At 34.1% G+C, this 15,508-nt stretch overlaps 1 protein-coding gene across 2 annotated transcripts; it reads right to left on the reverse strand.

The window, feature by feature from the left end:
- Positions 1–2,145: 2,145 nt before the first annotated feature.
- On the reverse strand, positions 2,146–8,554 carry LOC108454187 (sucrose transport protein SUC4-like). 2 transcript variants are annotated; one of them, XM_017752561.2, is made up of 6 exons: positions 7,539–8,554; positions 6,195–6,937; positions 5,610–5,673; positions 5,491–5,534; positions 3,382–3,544; positions 2,146–2,675 (listed from the first exon to the last, which is right to left on the reverse strand). In XM_017752561.2, exons 1-5 carry the CDS (start codon positions 8,047–8,049, stop codon positions 3,383–3,385), a joined length of 1,524 nt encoding a protein of 507 aa, XP_017608050.1. In that variant the 5' UTR covers positions 8,050–8,554; the 3' UTR covers positions 2,146–2,675; position 3,382. The 2 variants fall into 2 exon arrangements, with proteins under 2 accessions (XP_017608050.1, XP_017608051.1); XM_017752562.2 differs by lacking the exon at positions 2,146–2,675 and having other exon boundaries at positions 3,230–3,544; positions 7,539–8,547.
- Positions 8,555–15,508: the final 6,954 nt, after the last annotated feature.

The raw sequence follows: 15,508 nt of genomic DNA on the forward strand, positions 1-15,508 counted from the left end.
GTTCTATATTTTGATTTATTTTTAATTGTTCAATATTATCTAAGTACACATGATAAAATTTTAATCTAGTACACTCTAAGTAAATATAATTATAAAGATAGCCCTAATAATAATAAATTGCAATAGAAATGCTGACAGTGAAGGTTGGCAGTGTCTAGTGTTGTGCTTCAGTTTCCTAATCCTCTAATTAGTTGCAATAGTATTTCAGAGAATGCCAATTCGTAAAAGGTTCAAAGATTGTAAGATGTGAGATAAAATGGGGGTCCAAATGGGGAAAGCTTAAGAGGTTAAGGAAATGAAAGTAAAGAACGTGGGCATTTAGGGGTTCAAGTGACCAAACTGTCGTATAATCTATAGGAATTTTCTTTTCCTTCCTTGCCCAAAAAAGGGTTTAATTTGATTGTTGGTTAAAGGGTTATCTTATTTTGAAATGGGACCAGCAAAAGTGTGTGTTAATGGAGATGACATAGTAGACCAGAAGATGGAAGAAAGGGGAACACTGAGAGAAAACCCTTTTTTGGGTTATTTCTGAGACTGGCGGCAACCCTACCATTTAAACCCCAAAAAACAACTTGGAAGTGTGCGGCAATGGGCATGTTGGAGTTTTGGTTTTAGAGATAAGATATTTACTGCTTTTCTTCTTTGAAACCCATACCTCCTCCCCTCTTCCAATGTCGTCAGATTCCATGTGTGTTTCATGTATACGACACCTATGATGTGTCATGCAACTCCATATATATATATATATACACATATATCCAATTAAATCCCTACATGATAGATTAAACAGTAAATTAGCTATTTTATTAAAAAAATTCTATTTTTATTATTAAAAATTAATTTATATATGTTAACATAAAATATATGCGACACCCCAATTCTCGTTGTTTGGTTATTCTATCAATTATGTCAATTTTTAATAGTAAAAATCAATAAAATTTTTATTAAAAAATGACCAATTTAAGGATTAATTTACCCATAATCTATCACTTAATACAGAAACCACAAAACTCTCTAATCATTATTTTCTTCATTCATAAAATTCAAACCCTTACCAAATTTTCTATTTCCTAATCACATTAGACATCATCTTTTAGCATTATTTTCTTCATCTACGGAACTTGAACCCAAAGCTTAAAAAGAATATTAATCACTGGATAACGTTTATTCTCAATATTTCTGATGGGAAATGGGGTTCACCAGAGGAACTGAAATAATTTGTAGGATCAGAAGAGGGATGATTCATGCTATTCGCTTCTAGTGTTGGCAATTAACTCATATTATATATATTATTATATCATAATATATTGATTCTTGTCTAGGAACTCGAACAAATTCATAGATTCCATTTCTTATCCCCAAAATATAAAAAAGAAAGGTCGATGCATTGCTTTGCTTAGTCTCAATATTCCATTACAGCACCTACTAGAGTTTCCCTGTTTCCAATGTCCCATCAAAAATGCCACAGGCAACAGCTGTGTCTGTATCTGTGTGATGATATATGATAATATGCAAAAATGGCACCAAAATCAATGCATCATCACTCTCAGCCATAATATGCATTCATAGAAAATTCTTCAATCATGGGTTTTCTCGTTTTGCCTCATTGCATGTATGTCAACAAGATGACGATAAAGTTTGAAATTTAATTTCTACATTAAAAAAATCCAAATTTGTTGAAATTTTGTCATCAATTCATCACACGTCCATGCATTCGATAAATGTATTTCTATTGTGAGTCAAATTATATTTTGCTTCTATTTAAAGAATAGATAAATTAATTTTTGTATATTAAATTAAAGAATAAATTAATATTTTTTTGTTAAAAATTTTATTCATTTTTACTATTAAAATCTAATGTCGCTGACAAAACAATCAGACAATTACACTAAGCATACCACATGTCCCTCATGTTGAGGTATAGGGACCAATTTTTAACAGTAGAAATTGAATAAGTTTTTAATAAAAAGAACTCGTTTGCTCTTTAATCTAGCATATAAGGACTAACTTATCCATTTTTTTAATACAAGAAGCAAAATGTAATCTCGCTCATTATACAAGGGCCTTCATAGTACCTTTTTTAAGTAGAGGGATTAAACTTTAAATTTTATTAAAGTATGAGGACTGGTGGCAAATTTTGACCAATTTTGATAAGAATGCAATAAAACGCAAGAATTTATTCCAATGTTCAGATATCAAGCAACGCAACAAAAACAGGGGGGGGAATTATGTAAAATATTACAAAAGAACAGAGCAATCATGAACAGCACAAATAAATGAAGCTTTTTTCATATAAAAAATAAAATAAAATAAAAGCATATAAAACATGTCTCCCCCAAGGTTGCAATCAGCACAATTTCACCACCTTAATACTACAAACTGGGGCATAAAATGCATGATATTCCAATATATAATGATTAGACCACAAATATGCAAATTGCAAGCATTTCCTTTCAATAAAATAAAAATAAGAAAAAGTTGAAGTTTTGATAAAGAATAGATACCAAATCAGCAGCTACTTATCTTGTGGTGCTAAGGGAAGCAGTCCTGGGATTAATTCTCGAATCAAGGCTTTCACCAAGATTTTCCAGCGGGTGGACTAGTTTTTCATCCCAAAAATAAAAAATTTCTCCACTTATTTTCAGATAAGTTGTCCCATCCAGAATTCAATAAATCTACAAAATACATTTGGGATAGAGCAACATTTAGTTCTTAAACTTGAACTTTCTCAACTTAGTCCCTGAACTTTTTTTTATCCATGTTAGTCCCTTGGCAAATTTTCCCAGTTTTGATCCATGTGATGATATGGCATTCTAAGATTGTGCCACGTCATCACCTAAAATTTTTTGGAGAAAATTTTTACGTGATGGCATAGTAGAATCTCAAGTGCCACATCATCACATGAACCAAAACTCGGAAATTTACCAACTTCAGGGACTAAATTGGAAAAAGTGGCCAAGTTCAGGGACTAAATGTTACCTAATCCCTAAATTTTTCTTTTGGAAAAACTTCATTGAAAGCTACCACATGACCAATATGCAAAATACTTCCATTTTGAAGGGAGGCATAGAATTAGTCATTCTGGAAGCTTACTGTGCGAGAAACAATCTTGTTTTAGGTTTCAGATTTCATTAAAAGTAGCTGCAGAAAAGTATAAAGTTCTAACAGACCTAAAAGCTTCAACATTTGAATGTAGTCCGGTAATCACTATTTGCAACATAATTCAGTGTTTTCAAATGCCAACCAACAACCTCAAATCACAACGATTTTATTAATCAATAGAGCAGCAATAGCTATACACAAATTGTTGCTGTGTGAACAAATATAATATTCATGTTGATTGCATACAAAAAAAAAAAAAAAAAAGGTACAACAAAATACCTCATGGGAGGACGACCCTGGGCTTCTGTGAACTACTTCGAGGGATAGCCAAGATTGCTACCAGTCCACCGGTGAGGGCTGCAACACCTGCTACTGCGAAAGCTGGTGAGTTTCCACCACCAAATAGTTGATCCCATGGTCCACTTCCCAGAGACACCACAACCTGTTGGTAAAAGCCAAAGTTTCACTACCTAAATTGCTTGAAAAAGGATCATAGAAGAACTTCCGTAACAATCAAAATAGCAACATTACGGAAGGCATCAAGTAACATAGTGGTTGATGCTAAGCCATAAAGGGAAAAAGGGAAGACTTGATTATGAATTCCCTGTCAGTCGCTCTATGACTCAACCCTGTTTGCTTGTTCATAACAAAAGGGCTATTAATTGCAACTTATCATGAAAATTGATAAAACTATAATAGAAAGGGAAAGACCTTGATCAGTTTGAAAGCTTCATTGTAAAAGAGCTTCCTTGCAAGAGAGAACAGATTTTAGAAAGGAGAATTTTCTCTTCACACTAAAGAGGGTTCAGACTGTTCTTATGAAATTATGACAAGATGCTGCAAATTAGTTGCCCACATATATGCGACAATTCTATAGTAGCCTTGTAATGACCTTTATTTTTCTGTTAAACTTCCACGGAAGCATAAGCAAGCCTCTTTTACCAAATTTTCAATGGTTGTTCACCCAAAGTTTCCAAAATTTCATCTTTATAAGCAGAGAATTAAAATATGCTTCCAAGAATTAATGTTAAATGCACTTGAATAAGATTATTCAAGTCAAATGCATGTCACTAAAATTTATTAAAATATGTTCATAAGACAACAGAATTTCAGAATCCAAGTTATATTAATTACTAACGATTTCCAGAAATGAAAATATATAAAAGAAGAAAACAAAACTAGAAGTGATACATACATTAATCATCTTCCACAAATAGCCGGAGTGGATGTTCCCTAGTATCTAAAAGTTGATGCTAGAATGCATGCATTATCTGCGTGGATGTGTGTGTCTGTGTCTCCGGGAGAGAGAGAGAGTTCTCATTCCTATAAAATTCCATGGCAAGTTGAACATTAAGTCACAACTCATCCGAAGCCTAATCACTATTTAATACAAACACAAGTTTACATGGCTCCAACTTATTAAATCTTTTGAATGACGTCAAGACAAATAAATTGTTTACATCCTCCTGTTTTAAGAAATTTATTAGAAAGGCTCTGTCCAGTCCACTTCAATTCCTTAAACATGTATTCAAATGAGATGATCACTTCAAATAGAGTGCTCCTATGCTTGACAGCAGGGACGAAGACAAAAATCTCAGGATTTTTAAAGGGACTAAAATGGAATTTTACGATTGGGATGGAAGTGGGGGAAGGCCCCTGCCTGCCCCCCTCGGTGCTGTCCCTGCTCAACAGGCTATCACTTTTTTTTTATTTCCAAGTAGATAAACCATCAAAAACCAAAAGGCTAACCGCAGCTATCAGTGGTCCAACTGTTAGGATGTGATGAGAGCCATCCAAGAGGTGATTGTATCATGTCAAGAACAAATGGTGCTATCAAATAGATGACTTTGTGAATAAGTAGGTAAAAGTAGATAGCAGCTTCAAAGCATGTGATTCCAATGCATGACTTTAACATTCCATGCGATAGCATGTTTTTCCTTCATGATAAGACCAACTATACAAAAAAATCGTAACAACATGCTATTTTGATCACAATTCAAACAATTAGTTCATAATAACGTTCACAATTTATGCATTCTGCCTTTTTATAATGAACAACATAAAAACTCCCTGCCCCAACAAAGAATATTATGACTAATTTACTGTTTTTCAAGGAACGACAGTTCTTTTGATTGATGCCAATTCTTAATTAAGATAAGAGGTGACAATTGAGCATGTGAATGTTACTTTTTAGTTAGCTTAAAGAAAAGGAATCATAATCAATTCAGGGCTCCTGTCCATATCATGAATCCACAAGAGCAGGGATGGGGAGAATTAATAAATATCAATCAAGTTCATTTTAGCCCCCTTCTCCTTTGCCAACATCAACAAAAAGAAAGAAACAAGAAGATAGATCACATTAAAAACGAGTCAGGTGCAAAGCAATACCTGTGGAATAACAATAGCAAGATTTAGGACACCCATTGATAATCCTGTAAAAAACAACCAAGAGAATCAGTGCCTTAACTGCTTCTCCATAAATAAAAAGGAACAGAGTAAAAATTTACCTTGGCCGAGTCCCAAAGATTCAATACGTGAGGATATCAAGGCATATGGAACACTATAAGTAATCTGAAATAAAATACAAACTGCATTAGTTGAATGCCATAACTGAATGCTCCTAATTTTTTCTTTCAAAAAAAAGAGATTAATTGGGACACTAGCAGAACCAAGCTAACCTCAGGCAATAAGTAATATTGAACATCAAAATTATACCCAATATGACCAATGAGAGAGAACCCCATGTTATTAGACCTTAGGAGGTACCATGTGACAAACTCGTAAGGGGTAATAAGCAAGAGTGACACATGATAACAACAGAACAAAAGTTGGGTTTTGATCCCATCTTGAGCATCCATCCTATAACCAATTGGCAATAGGAAGAGAAACCCAACTTGAATTAAGGCAACGGCCAAACTAGGATTTAACCAAAGTGAAAGAACACCACTTTAATAAGGAGCAATGTTTTAGTACTTTCATGAGCAAGACTAATGATGTTTTAGTCCGGAGAAAGAAATTGCCATCTCTATGACCATTAGACAGATTCAATTAAAAGCCACATGACTTTGTGTAGGATAAAAGGAGCAGCTTACAGCCAATGGAATACCGAGGAAGGAAAAAATCACTAGTGCACCAATGACAATGCCAATTGGAGGTAGACCATGACCAATATAATCCAAATGATTGGCCACATATGAGAGAACCAGCATTGCAAGAAAGCATAGAGCCATAAGAATGTTTGAAACTCCCCAGATAAAACCAGCTCCCCATTTGCTACAAAGCTTCTCCATAAGCACTGAAGTAATTCCTAGAACAACAGAATTCAACATCAATCCGAATGCGCCCATTCTGACCCCAGCATTATAGTTATCCCCCTCATTTGGTTGACCACCATAGATCTCTCGACCCATCCAGTCAGTATCAAAGAGAAGAAAAGGGAACCATCCTATCCAATTCAGTGCAGTAACAGACAGGACTATCCATATAGGCGCTGAGAAATATCTAAATGTTCCAAATAGTTCCCATAGAAAAGCTTCTTCAGCTTGGCCACCTTCAAGCCCCTCTTCTAGAAAGGGTGTAGATCTATCACGAGAACCTAGAGGTACTTCCTTAGCAGCTAAAACACTGAGATATGTAGTAATTGCAATAAAGATAATGTCTAGAAAGAAAGCAGACTTGAGATTCGCGCAATCAACATCGCAGGCATCTGTCATGGTAAATGGAAGAATCTTATACCAACCACTGTATGATCCTGTCGCGAAACCAAGAACATTGCCAACAGCCATGAACAGAGAGAAGTAAGCATTTGCCACTCGAGTTCTTCGATGGTCCTTTGCTAAAATGGCAAACCGGCAACAATAGCAATCAAATATGTGGGGTGGAAATCGTATTATAAGCAAATATACCATATAAAATGCTGAACAATCTGAGAAGGTTATTCAATCTTGAAGGAAATGAAACAGATTATATATATAATAGTTAAAATGATAAGATCAAGTTCCATTTAATAAGACCCTAAATTGGTAATCACTTATTAACTTCAATACTTAATTAGCTCACTGCATTGAAGCAATCAACTAGCCCAAGCACTGTACAGAACCAAAATTTTGACAAAAAACATTAATTGTAATTATTAGAAGTAATGTTGTACTGTATCTAAACTCTGAAGGGGTAAACTGAAAAAAGACAAGCACTAGAGGCACAATCATTGAAAAATAAAGTAATACCAATAATCAAACGTAAAAATAATTTTATATTCCATGATGAGTAATGACTACTTTGCTTTACTCTTTAAAAAGATGTCATAGAAAACAAAATTATCATAATTTTCATATTAAATAAATGCTAATTAAGCTCTAAATTTATTTAATTCCAACAAAAAAAAATCGAAAAGAAGAAGAAGAAGAAGAAGAAGAAGAAGAAGAAGAAGAACTAACCAGTAAGATCAGCAAGAAGAGCTCTACAAGGACCTTGAGTGGTGTTATTTGCAACATCAAGAATCCAAAACCCGAAAACAAAAGCCAGGACAGCTCCCGGACGAGAACTTTTATTATCGCCGAACAACCATCCGATATCGGCAGAGTGACCGATGATCAAAACGGCGACGACAATCAAAATTGCACCAGCAACAATAAACGGCCGACGACGACCGAACTTACTGGTGCATCGATCACTCATATGACCTACCAAAGGCTGCACCAGTAGACCAGAAAGCGGTCCACAAAGCCATATGATACTAGCCCACTGGTGAGGTATACCTAACTCTTGAACGTAAGGTGTCAAGAGAGAAAGCTGTAAAGCCCAACCGAATTGTATCCCACAAGCCACGGAAGCGACTCGAAATAGCTGCCGGAGTGGAACTCTAGCTCGACCCGCCGGTCGAACAGAAGAAGACATCGGATTTTTCCCTCTAGCCGCTCTTTGGCGGTCTGAATCCGGGATCGGCATCCGTTTTCCTTTGAATTTCAAAAAAGTTTCTTCTCTCTCACGAGAAAACCGATTCGGTTTCTTAACTGAACCGGATTTTCCGGGTTTGTTTCCGGTCGTTGAAAATTTTGAGTTGCCGTTGAGAGATAGTGGAAAAAGGTGGTAGACAGGTTAGAGGGTGACGACTGACGTGAGAATCAATACATAAATAAAAGGAGCCTTAAAATTGAAGGAAATTACAAACAAAGCCATTAGGATAATGAAGAGCTAGAAATTAGAAGATTGACCAAATTGGAAATTTTTGTGTGTATTTAAAGGGCTATTTTCGTATCAGATTTTTCTTTTCCAGCTTTCTGACAGCATCGCATTCGTAATGTCGTACATTAATAATGTAATAATACCAACTCCCCGAGTGCAAGTGAAAAGTTTTTATTTGGATCATTTTTGTTGTTGTTGGATATAGCTAAATTAGGCATAAATTAGCTAAATTGGTTAATTTTGGAGAGAGAGAAAATGCATCCAACTGGATATAGTGTGGTTACATTTTTATTGTATGTGTAAGTATTAACCCTCTAACTATATAATATTAAGAAAACTTTGAATTGAATTAGTTTCTCTCTAATAAACCTAATCATAGACCAGACGACCTATTCAGGTATCAAAAGTGAGAGGGTTTGAGAAAAAATATAAGTTTGAAAAATAGATTTGGATAAAAAATAAGACTCATTTTCTAAACAGGTCTAGTCTCGGGTAGAATTTTTTGCTTGGGTCTGGCCCGAATCAGCTTAAATTTTTTTTCTACTATTATTTTACCATCATTTTGCTATTATGTTGTTACTATTTTGTTGTTATTGTTTGGATATTATATAACTTTTGTTTTATTGTTAATTTTGCTACTATTTTAGAGGTATTTGCTTGCTAAGTTACAATAACTATCTTCGTATTATTTAAGTATAAAGACTTTTTTTGTAATGTATTTTCAATTTGTTGGAAAACATTTATTTTAATGTTTTAGTGTATTTGATGTATTATATTTTTAAATTTATTTTTATATAAAAATAATATAAAAAAGTTAATACGAATAGGGCTCGAGTTTAGCATTTTTAATCTGGACCAAGCTTTGACAAAATTTTAGGCCTATTTTTGGGGCTGGGTTCGAGACTAAAATTTTACATCGACTTGACCTGACCCATGATCAGGCCTTGTAACACCCTTAACCCATATTTGTCGCCAAAACAGGGTTACGGAGCATTACCGAAGTTTACAGATCAAGTACAAACATTTTATATCATTTTTCATTCATATCAGAAATCAATCATAATCAATCATAATCAATCATATTGTCCCTTATATAGCCTTCAGGGCCCAAAATACGCAATAGAAATAAGTCGGGACTAATCTGGGTACTCAGAGAATTTTTCGCAAAATTTTTCTAGGTGCAGGGCACACACGCTTGTGTGGCTAGGTCGTGTGTCACACATGGTCAAGAGACACACCTGTGTCTCAGGCCGTGTGGGTATTCGAAATATGGACACACGGTCATGTCCCAACCAATGTTCATACCCATGTAACTCTCTGACTTGGGTCACACGGCCAAGCCACATGCCCGTGCGCTAGGCCGTGTGAGCATACTGACTTGCATTAATAAGGTACAGGAGTCACAAGGCCAAACCACACGCCCATGTGGATAATTTTGAGCATTTTGTTTCTTAATTTTAAGATGCAAGGAACATACAGCCAGATCACACGCCTATGTGCTAGCCTGTGTGTCACAGACAGCTGAGACACATGCCCGTGTCTCTGTCCGTGTGGACGAAAATAGGTCATTTTCCAAGCCCCATTTCTCACCCATTTTTTCTTTCAACATACATCAACATTTTTACACATTCACCAGCCAATACAAAACATTCAAATCAAGCTAAAACCATGTCTTATGCATGTAATATCACTTCATAAATCCAAGCAACCAACTTATCTATAAAAATGCTATCAATCAACTATACCAAACACTAACATCAAACATGATATAACCTCTTATATACACATCAAAACCATGCCTATCACAAGCCATTCCAATGGCTAGTTACAACCAAAACATTACATGCCAACATTTGGTTAATTAATCTATACATGCCATTATAACCAAAATTAATTATCTATATATATATATATATATATATATTGAAATGGGCCGATAGATAGTGTGATGTAGCTCTGACCAGCTTTCAACCTTTACGAGCTTCAGAGTACTATAAGATAGAGAAAATAAAACAAAGTAAGCATTTAATGCTTAGTAAGTTCGTATAACGGGAAATTAACTTACCATTTAATTACAATTAAAGTAAACATACGAGGCATACTTAAGCAAATTGACCAAAAACCCTAGCACATATCCTTATCAAGCATGTTAGTCATGAAATTCATGTAACAATTCATATTCATAAATGTAAATAGTCATCGAGCAAATTTCATACACATGTATCTTTCATCCCATATTTCAATTTGTCAAATATCATCACTTTCATGTATTTTAGGTATATATACGGGTAATAATTCATTTTGAACTCATATTTTCTCATGTCAAGATTTTGTCCGTTGAATTATTGAAAATATCGATGGATACACGGGTAGTACACACAATGTGTACAAAACTGTAATCCATCAATTCATGTACATGAATGCTCATGCAAACATGTAAACAGAAAGCTCTTTCGAGCCATATTATAGGAAACTCATGTGAGCCATGTAACGGGAAGTTCAAGCGAGCAATATCGGGAAGCTCCGGAAAGTCATTAATCGAGATGCTCATGAAAAGCCTTTAAACGGAAAGCTCCAAAGAGCAATATATCGGGACGCTCATAAGAGCTGCGGTGTGTCCACAACATATGCAAGATCACAACTAATCGGGATGCTCCGAAGAGCTATTAATGGGAAGCTCACTGAACCATGTAACGGGAAGCTCGTAAAAGCCAAATATCGAAATGCTCATAAGAGCTAATAACGGGACGCTCTTTCGAGTTATGGTGTGTCTGCAACACATGCAGGACCACAACCAATTAGGGAATCCTGTATCCATTGAATTTTTATTTGTACACTCGAGACTTTATACTTGTCGAACATTGTTTGATATGTGATTAATTTTCATACAAGGAAATTTACACAATTCACATACACAACATTCAATTCAAAAATATAAACATACAATTTAGTTACACGAACTTACCTCGACAAGTGTTTCATGGATTTGTAATCTACTAATCTTATGCTTTTTCTTTTCCTCGTTCTAACTCTGTATTTGGTCTATCCTGATCTATAAGAATAAATTTAACATCAATTTAGTACAATTCATATTCAATTTAATCCAATTCACATCTTAGGCAAAATTATCATTTTGCCCCTATACTTTTAATTAATTCTAATTTCGTCCCTAGGCTCGAAAAATGAAATTTATGCAATTTAATATTTATTCCATGAAATTCATGTATCTCACAAAATTTAGAATTTTTTCCATAAATTTTACATCTTTTCAATTTAATCCCTAAATCACAATTTCATCAAAATTCCCTTTTACAAAAGTTGTTTATCTATCAACAACCTTTCAATTTCTACCACAAAACTTCATAGTTCATGCATAATCATCCATGGAAAAACTCTAGTACTTTGATAACTTTACAAATTAATCCCTGAGATAACAAAATTAAGATATTACAATCTATAAATATGAAAATTACTAAAAACGGGACAAGAATTCATATCTAATCAAGCCAAAATAGTTTGCTGGAACTCTTCACCCATAACTAGGGTTTTCATGTCTTTAATTTTAGGAAAGATGATAGAATGATGATATTTTCAATTCTTTTATTATTTATCATCTTATATCTTTTCTCTTTCCAATCTAGTCATTTTATTTATTTTCTATAAATGACTAAACATACTTATCTACTAACTCTTCTAAATGGTTTATTTTTCATATAAGGACCTCTAGTTTTGAATTTCATAGCTATTTGATCCCTTTAGCTATTAGAATCCATGATGGCTGTCGATTCCACCAATATAAACCTACACCTAGTTTGCAAATTAAAGCAGTATAGGGAGTAGGGTCGATCCCACAGAGACTGGAATTACTTAAAATTGTTTGTTTCTTGACCAGATTAGTGTCTGGGCAGTTGTCGTGCCTGCGACGTTTAGGGGGGAAATAAAGTATGAAACCTGAAATAAATACAAGAAAACGTAAAAAGTAAAAAGTAAAAGATAAAATGAAAATAAAAAGATGAAATAAAAATAAATCACAAAATAATTTAAAGGAAAATCAATAAAACTTAGCTCAGCCTTAAGCACGGGTTTTCCCGTCTTTGACCCGTTCCTCGAAATTAGGTGAACTGCTCTTTTCCGATAAGCTAGTTATAGCTACCAAGGACGCCTTGGACACCAACTCTTCCTTGTGTAAATTAGTTATGGAACGTCCTATAACTAACCCTTACCGATCGAACAACCTACGAAACATTCGTGATTTAGAACTCCGACAGCTTTGCGTTCTAGAAGAGCCTAGCTCGAACCAATGCCCTTAAACGTTGGGACATTTAAATCCGGTTACTACTTCCCTTGACGGAACCAAACAGCAATCCCCACTTGGCACGCCAATGTGTTAACGGAAAACCAATTAGACAATCGATCCTTTCGGAATTCCAACTGTACGTCTAGGCACACTAACTCAAACGACGTCTTTTTTGACTTAGTGTTGTCTCGACTTTGTGAGTTGACGGAGTCATACTCTTGATCCGGAGAAATAATAAATATCAAAAATTGGGAGTTAAACGGCTCGGGTTCGTAACTCACGGGTTTTTGACGGGGTTAACACCGGCTTAAAGCTAAAATGGGTTTTAGTGTGGCATGAATTTAATCATGCTTGAAAGTGATGATGATGGATTTATGTAAAAGGTGATGGAAATTGGAAAGGAAAGGTATTTGCAAAGAGAATTAGACAAATTTTGTAAAAAGAAGACAAAATAATCTAATGCTCAATTGAATTAAGAAAAAGAAAACAAAGTGGATAATGGAATTCCAAAATGAAATAGGAATGTAAAGACAATTGATTAATGGATGATTTCCTAAGAACTAAAACCCCCTATTTATATAGATAGGGTTTACTAAAAATAGCTTAAGAAAATTAATATAAAATCTAAAATAATAATAATTAAAAAAATAAAATAAACTTAAAATAGAATTTCCTATTTTTGGCTTTTTACAAAGTCAAATTTATGACTAGTCCTTGGCTTGCTCCACCTTTTCGTTTTGGCCCATTCCAATAATTTTCTTCTAATTTGGCCCCTTTTCAGCTTGTTTTTGATCAATTGCATCCCTAACAAGAATTAAATCATAAAAACACTTAATTAGCAGGATTCAGTTCATCAATAAACCAAATTAAGCATAAAAAATATGCAATTTGACATGTTTATCAATCCAACTTTTGCACTTTATGAAATTTGGTCCTTTTCATCAAATTAAACATGAAATCGATAAAATTTTCTTAACGAAATTTCCATACGATATTTCTATCATTATGCAGACTATGCAATAATATTAAAATATTTTTTCTTCCTGACTTGGATTTGTGGTTCCGAAACCACTGTTCTGATTTCACTGAATACGGGTTGTTACAGGTCTGCTTCCCAACAAATAAGTGTTTAGGTAAGAAAATCTTGCCTAATGGAAAAAATGATGGAGAGTTGACAAAACTCTATACTTTACATTACAAAACCAATAAATCGGAAAAGGATGCATTATTTTGTGAAAGAATTTTCAGACTTATAAAAAGTGGAATTTTGTGACACCCCTCACCCATATTCAACGCCAGACTAGGGTTACAAAGCATTACCAAATTTATAAAACAATTAAACATTCATTTTATATAGGCCCAAATCTGCCCGGGCTTGCACCAGAACCAAAACCAAAATAAAACTAAAATAATAAAACTAAAATAATTAGGACCAATGTCTCTGTTACAAGCCCAATTATTTAGCCCAAAATAAAATAAACCCCTAACCCAAATCCCAGCCCAAAATGGAAAAACACTCAAGAAACCCTAAGCCAACAAGTTTACGCCAAGACCTAAGCTTCGGAACATGCGAGCAGCCAGGAGTCGGGCTCCCACGAGCGGTTCCGCAGAGCCTCCGAGCCTCCTCCACGTCATCCCCACGAGCGTTCTCCTCCGTACAATCGAACCTGCGAGAAGAAAATAATAGAAAACAACTCACAGCAGATTGACAACAAATAGATCTAAGGGAACATTTTTGTATTTTTAATTATTATTTTTTTCAGCTATAAAAGCCAGTGAAATCGAATGTAAAAGGGATCTCTTTTAAAAAAAGAAATACATACGTATATTGTAGAAAAATAAAGAGTAATCCAAAATCAGTTCTTAAAAGGTGATTTTAGATTCAACTTTTCTGGATTTTATGCTTCCTTTTGGATTCTATTTCCTTTATTTTTTTTCATTATAGTTTTAAAGCCTTAGAAAGTAAAAAAAATTAAAGAGGTTCCTTACCAGATGCCATGGTTTCCTTTTGCTTTGCCGAAGTCAAGGCGTAGAGGGAACCTAAGGCTAAGCAATCGAAAGGCTTGTCGTCGTTATGGAGATGGATCGGCGTTCAGGGGAAAGGTTAAGGTCGGCCAATGTGAAAAATAGGAGAAAAGGGGGGTTAAGGATTAGTTTCAGCAAAAAATGGCAAAGTGCCATTCAATCGTTTTTTTAGTTTTTAATGGCAAGCGAAACAGCGTTGTTTCATAGAGAAAGGGATCCGCGCATATATCCGATCAGCAGGTCGGATCCGCGCCCTTTTGTTGTAAATGGTCAATTTGCATGATTGGTCCTTTCCTTTCGCATTAGCATGCGATCAGACTTACTTCAGATTTCCTTTTTTTTTTTAATTTTCCCCAGAATTTGTGCGACAATTCAACTGGATCCGCGCTTAAACGTTACATTTTGATATTTGGAATATTTACCTTTTCAATCCTCGCGTATTTGTGCGCATTGAGCTTTGGTCCTTGGTTCTGTTTCAATGATTTATTTTATTTATTAATTATCCCTGTTAGTTTAATTTTATTTCAATTAAGTTTTTTGTTCATTTCAATTTGTATAATTCATTATTTTTTTCATATTCATTTAGTATTCAACTCTTATTTTTTAATACATTTTAAATTACTTTAATAGTTTGCTTTGTTTTATTTTTAAATTATTATTTTAAAGTCACCTTTTATATATCATATTGTTTTAAAATTTTGTATAATATTTGATTTAAATTACTCGTATATTAATATACATATAATATTTATATTAAAATTAATTTTACTCTATATATATTATTAAATTCATGTTATTTTTACATATAGCTTCTTCTAAATATATTTATGCATATATATATATATATATATATGTTTTTAAAACCTATTATGCATATAATTTATTTCATAAGATTACATT

This window comes from Gossypium arboreum, chromosome 6 (assembly GCF_025698485.1).
Source record: "Gossypium arboreum isolate Shixiya-1 chromosome 6, ASM2569848v2, whole genome shotgun sequence".
Classification (NCBI taxonomy): domain Eukaryota; kingdom Viridiplantae; phylum Streptophyta; class Magnoliopsida; order Malvales; family Malvaceae; genus Gossypium; species Gossypium arboreum.

Coding starts and splice junctions, on each gene's coding strand:
- LOC108454187 (XM_017752561.2), bottom strand. CDS start 8,049: ATGCCGATCCCGGATTCAGACCGCCAAAGAGCGGCTAGAGGGAAAAAT. Junction 6,938..7,538: donor TCTTCTTGCTGATCTTACTG/GTTAGTTCTTCT, acceptor TTGCCATTTTAG/CAAAGGACCATCGAAGAACT. Junction 3,545..5,490: donor TTGCTATTGTTATTCCACAG/GTATTGCTTTGC, acceptor TTTTACCAACAG/GTTGTGGTGTCTCTGGGAAG.